Source organism: Pinus tabuliformis, chromosome Q, assembly GCF_031772625.1.
Source record: "Pinus tabuliformis cultivar Carrire ecotype Pingquan chromosome Q, CPIR1, whole genome shotgun sequence".
In the NCBI taxonomy this organism is placed as follows: domain Eukaryota; kingdom Viridiplantae; phylum Streptophyta; class Pinopsida; order Pinales; family Pinaceae; genus Pinus; species Pinus tabuliformis.
The window spans coordinates 1,226,763,727-1,226,769,726 of record NC_142296.1 but is presented as its reverse complement, the minus strand read 5'-3'; the positions used below and the strand labels follow the sequence as shown (position 1 = coordinate 1,226,769,726).

At 36.5% G+C, this 6,000-nt stretch overlaps 1 protein-coding gene across 1 annotated transcript in view; it reads right to left on the bottom strand.

Moving 5' to 3' along the window:
• Positions 1-1,926: 1,926 nt before the first annotated feature.
• The window catches only part of LOC149224218 (lanC-like protein GCR2), a 153,922-nt gene continuing 149,848 nt past the window's right edge, over positions 1,927-6,000 (bottom strand). Inside the window, exons 5-6 of the mRNA XM_089386037.1 lie at positions 2,734-3,045; positions 1,927-2,580 (exon numbers count right to left, since the gene is read on the bottom strand). Of these exons, the coding sequence (XP_089242163.1) occupies positions 2,239-2,580; positions 2,734-3,045 (654 nt within the window). The 3' untranslated portion in view covers positions 1,927-2,238. The remainder of the gene's footprint in view (positions 2,581-2,733; positions 3,046-6,000) is intronic.

The window sequence follows — 6,000 nt, the reverse complement described above, 5'->3', positions numbered from 1 at the left end:
CTAGCTATAACCTAGTTCCATGAGTCTAATGGAATTGATGGTTCACCCATCTAAGACACGGTTTGAATTTTATGGCCAGTTGCAACTCACTTCCTAGAGTAATTCTTGGACACATGGTGCATTTGGTCCAAGGGTATCAAAACCAAATCGAGCGACATAAATGAGTTCCATAAGCTCCAGCAAGTGTGTTTGTCCAAGGGCCATGTGACCACAGTACCCACAATCTCTAAAGCTAGGTTTTTGCAAAATCTATTCCCTTGTGAAAATGTTGTATTAGTCTTTACTAAAAAAAACCATAGCTTTGCAGATCCTCAAATAGATCAATATTCATCCTATGGAGTCCCAGCAAGGGGTGCCCCTAGTTGTAGCCTAATGCTAGGAGTCCAATAGAATAGATTGTTCACCCATCTGAGTCCCAATTTTAATTATATGGCTAATTGCAACTCACTTTCAGTAGCCATTCGAGGACACATTATGTATTTGGTTTTGAGGGTATAAAAACCAAACGAGCAGAAAAAATAAGTTTTGTAAGCTCCACCTTGTGTGTTTGGCCAAGGATCATGTGACCACAGTATCCACAATGACTCAAGCCAAAGTTTTGCAAAATCCACTTGTGCAAAATTTGCATTGATCTGTATTGAGTGAAACCTAGCTAGGGACAACACATTCCTAGGACTCCATAGGTTGAAAATTGGTTTATTTGAGGATCTTTGGAGCTAGGGTTTCAATTAACCTGATTGATAATTGAAATGTTAAATGTTTCATATCCATTGTATGGAGCTCCCCATCCCTAATAACTGAAGCAAAACAGTTTTTATGTTTGTTTGCGATGCTATGTTACCAGAAAAGAGAATGAGAAACAGAAATGGAACAGGAAAAGGGACTGTAAGGTTTCCAGTGATAAAAGGCCTGAACCCACAACCTTTCCTGTACATATCATGCTCATAAGGTTGATTCATGTTGTATTAATGTAGTGTCAAGACAAGAGCAGCTAATAAAATGGGAATGGGGATGGGAATGGGAAAGAGAACAGAACAAGAAATAGGAACAGCAACAAAAACAGGAAATAAATGGAAATGGAAAACGGGTCTTTCAGTCAGGATTGTGGTAACATAGGATTCCAATAACATAGCTGCAACTGTCCCTATCTAAATTAACATTCTCGTTGAAGAATCGACAAATGTCAGTGATTCTAGATGACTTAAACAGCTAACTTCAAAGGAGAAGGGAAGATACTAATAATCCAAAAAGAGTTGATCAGGGAACCATCTTATAGCAATGTAAAAGGTATAAACCAAAAAAAAAAAAAAAAAAAAATCCTAAAAATGCCATTAATTTCCCACTTAAAAATAAACAATAATAGAAGAATGTAAGTCTAACTTAGAATTTCAGTAACAATGCTGTAATATTCCCAATTTAAATTGACATTTGCATATCCAAAGGAGAACAGATACTAGTCATCCAAAAAACAATTAGTGAATCATTCAACAAATGTATAGCAATATTCAAAAAGAAAGAAGAAAATAAATCCATAAAAATAGTCATTAATTTCCCTCTTAAAATAAGCAATAAACAATAACGGAAGAATGTAGGCTGTCTTTTAGGTAAAGAATTTATTTTTTGAAGATGACAAGAGACCCCAGTAAGTCTCCACGACACAAACGAACATATATTGAATAGCATCTCAACATAGTGTATTTAGCTTAAAATCATCTCATTCAAACATTCTAATGTAAGAATGCAAAGACTATACATCAACCATTTAGAATTAAATTATGATAAAAAGGTCAAACAAATCAAAAACACCAAATATCATAGACAACGAGCTAGCCTGGGTTATAAATATCATGTCAAATGGCATTTCCCAGCCTAACTCCCAACAGTCGAACAAAAATGTTGCAAACTGAGTACCACTTTGTAAACATATAAAATGAACTGAGGACCGCTATATTGATACAAGCCACATGATAATTCACTGTGCTCATAGATTCTTTTGAGCTATCTTTTCGGTCAAACAGTATTAATGTCATTTAGAAACCCCTAGAATTTGTACAAATTAGAGTTGAAAATGTTCATCGCCTGTTAACATATTCACAGCAGCGTGAAGCCCCATCACTTTTTACCACATTGTTTATTGATTTGATTTTCATTGATGAAATTATAAAGGTCCTTGTGTGACCCTCTCCTATAACTGAATGTAATACAGAGATTCACGAGCAGAGATTCTCTTCCTCTCATCTAAAGCTCATACGCTGGAAATTTAGCCTCCAAAGGTCTAACCATATCAAACCACAAATATGAAGTTCCCGCAAGTCCTTCAAACAAGGAGTAAGGATGATCTCCTCCATGCATTTGTCCAGAAGAAATCAGCGCATATGCTTTGTCTAGTAGGAAGCTTCCAAATGCCTTTGCTCGGTAGAGATATTTCCTTTCTCCCGTTAACCGGTAGAGAGCTAGAAATACGTAAGCATTTCCACTGATACCATGGCAGATACCCACTCTTCGTAGCAGTCCACGATTCCATACTATCTCCCCAGCATCCACCGCAGCTTCCTTGAAGTCTTCATCTTCAGGAAACATCTAATTTTTGGAGAAAATAATACATTAGTCAAGGACTGCCACGACACTATATTTTAGCTGTATATACCAGATTCCTAGCATGAAGATGCAGCAATAACCAGAAAAATATATATCAAACAGCATCTAGTTGCTATATGATAAATTCTCACAAACCTGAGCAGCCTTGCACAGAGTAAGAGCAACACCAGGAGCACCATGGCACCAATGCACTAACCTATCTGTAGTGCTCCCCTCACTTGATGGGTAATTACTACTGGGAAATCGGTTTTTCATCATGTAACGAAGAGTGCCTTTCACATCCTCCTTAGCTTGTTTGCTCAGTTGAAACTGCATTAAGACATGTACGATTCCTGCCAAACCATGGGCTGCACCCCAGTATTTCTTTCCATGCCATTCATACATTAAAGGGCAATCCTCGTGGGATAAGATTTTCCCTGCTCTGAGCACATCCTCCACTATATGACCCTGTAAAACATGGCTCAGTTTAATAATGATACGCTTCTCTAATACGAAGAATCCCATGATTTCCCAAAGCACCCTTTTTGATGAGTGGGGTGACGAAAGAAAATTTAACTTTTTGAAAATACTTCCAAACATGAATAGAAGGCAGAATTTTATTTACAAAAGAGATGAAAATACTAAATAGCAACAAATTTCCTGTGAACTTGCACACCATTTAAAAATTCACTTTAATCAACCAAGAAACGAGCTAGTAATCATCCAAGAAACAAAATAGGATAATATATCTAAGTTGATAAAAAAAATAACGTAAAAATTATGGAGTATTTAGCAACAAAACAGAAAAAATGCATAATGGATTGGGATTAGTTGAGGAAAATGGCACGATGTGAGGGCTTTGCAATGTTTTCATACTTCACTAGGTTCTTGCTGGATAGGAAAGCCTCAGGTGTACAGAGATGTGACAAGCCTCATCAGACATGACTAATTATCGTATTTAAATATTTAATTGGAAAACGAGAATGATCTAATGGAAATTGTCAAATTAAGCAGATACTAATGGAAAAAGTTCATAGCTTCCAAACTTTCTACAACATAAAGATACAATATCAAATAATTGTATGACTGCTTGTGAAATTATTGAGATTAGGAAAATGTCATTATATAGTAAAACTAGAAATCAAAAAGCCGGAAACTATCAAAAGGGCCTAAAATATGCAGCGCCCTACTGAGTATTGTAGGGTTTCAAGTCACAGCTCAGAATTCAGCAAGCAGAAACAAAATTCTGATATAGCTTACAAAGAAGAGTGTTAAGTAAATGAGTTTATTCAAAAAGTACTTCCGATTCCCAAAAGCATTTAGAATCAACTAGCTGACTTGGTCTAGGAATTATAAAAACAGATATTTCAGCATTTATTTCTAGAAACCAGTCTCAATAATCACAACCTTTGAATTTGTCCTAATTATATGACTCAAATCCTATCTCAAGCACTAAAACATCAAAAATAGAGGCCATAAGAAAAAATACAAAACTAAGGAAAGGCATGGACTTCCTCGAAGAGTACAGCATAGTATTCAAATATTCTTTTAGCAAAGACTATTGTCATGCCAAGTGTCTCATATGGGATGTGAACGTATTCTACTTCAATTTGTTGTCCAAGCACTTGAAATGGTTAGGGAATTTTGCAAATGCTAAGATGAAATCATTAACTTGTTAGGTCAGCTATGTATAAATTGTTGTCGTTGTAACTAGAGTTGGTCTTCATAATGTCATAAAATCTTTTATAATGTAAAATTATTGATGTATTTATTATATTTACATTTATTATATATATTATATTTTGGTCAAAGCATGTTCTTCATGCTTATAGAGTCAAAAAGAATTTATTACAAGTCAAAAGAAAATGCATTTGAGTCATGTCCCATTTAGACATTTGTAAAAAAATTAAATTTGATTTGTCCTCTAGTCATAAGCCCACCAAATGAACAAGTCGACCCAATCCTCCAAGAGCCACCTATTTGACCTCTTGGAGAGATAAATATAGAAGACAGTTCAATCCACTTGAAGGACATTCACACATCATCGCAAAAAGTACTTACTGCACTTAATAAAAGAAGAAGAATACTGAGTTAAAGGAAAGAGAAGAGGCAAGTTTACACAAGGAAAATCTTGAATGTGTGGAGGATGAATTCTGTGAGTGAGGCCGAGATCTCTGAGGCAGTTGTAGACATATTTTTGGCCCCCTTTGTTGCGGGTCCGTATTACAGAAGCTTGACCAAATCTGAAGCAGTTTGACCTGTATTGACTTTGACCTTGGAGGTGACTTGGAGGAGGGCTGGACTTTGTGACCTGGTGGCAGTTTGGTCTTGGTCTTGGTCTTGGATATCTCATTTTGATTTGATCTATAAGAGAAGGATTGTCGGGTTTTCCCCCTTGAGGGATTTTGCCCTGGCTTGGAGCCTAATTTTGGTGTCTCTAGTCTCTTTGTTTCCTTGAAAGACTAAACATTTGTATAATTGCTAGATGAAGAACACATAAGAAGTAATAAGAAGAAATTTAATATTCACAATTAATTATCAAGAAGAGGAATCAAGGTTTAAACTCTATGCACTTGATTTCTCAACATGGTGTTAGAGCTAAGGAAGATCTAAGAAGCAAGAAAGTCTTATCTCTCTTTCATTGAGGTCTATTTCATCTTATGACACCTGTAGCAGTGATCAGAGAGCTTGATCTGAAGTTTTGTGGCTTCATCTAGTTTTGAGGCATAAGTCTGAATCCTTAGGCAACTTGAACGAGGTTTTGTGGCATTGGCCGAAGTCTGTAACACATAGCTAAATCTCTATCGTGGCTTGATCAAGGTTTGTGACTCCTATCTGAACTCTGTGGTGCTAAGTTACCGGATCCGGCCCTCTGGGGTACAGGATCCACGGATCCACGGATCTGATCCGGATTCGGATCCGGATCCGCGTAAATACACCCAAGAACCGGCACGTGGCGTATTAATGTTTGTTAGAAACGGATGTTGAAATCTGGAAACGGATCCCGTGTCACTTTTCCAGATTTCTAAGTTTTTTGCCATGTTTTTTTTACTTTGTAGACATTCGTGGTGTCTGCGGGAATCGAAAAGTCATTGTACATTTCCAAGGGTTTCGAACGCCGGACCTTGGCTTCAAGTTAAACGATCTCCGGAATTTTTAAACGTGCAGAGTTTCGAGCACGCGAAGCATGACATTACAGGCAGATATTGATCTTTCTACTGTAAAGTAAAATCCAACCAACACACCATTTTATCACAGCCCTTGATCTGCAGTCAACTGCGCTAGTTGCGGTGTTATGACCCATGACCCGAGCTTTTACGAGCTATTAGACCTATATTTTGACTTATAGATTGGGATTTTAACATATAATTTTTTGCTAATTTTTATTAATTAATTTAAAATTTAAAACGATATATAAAATTT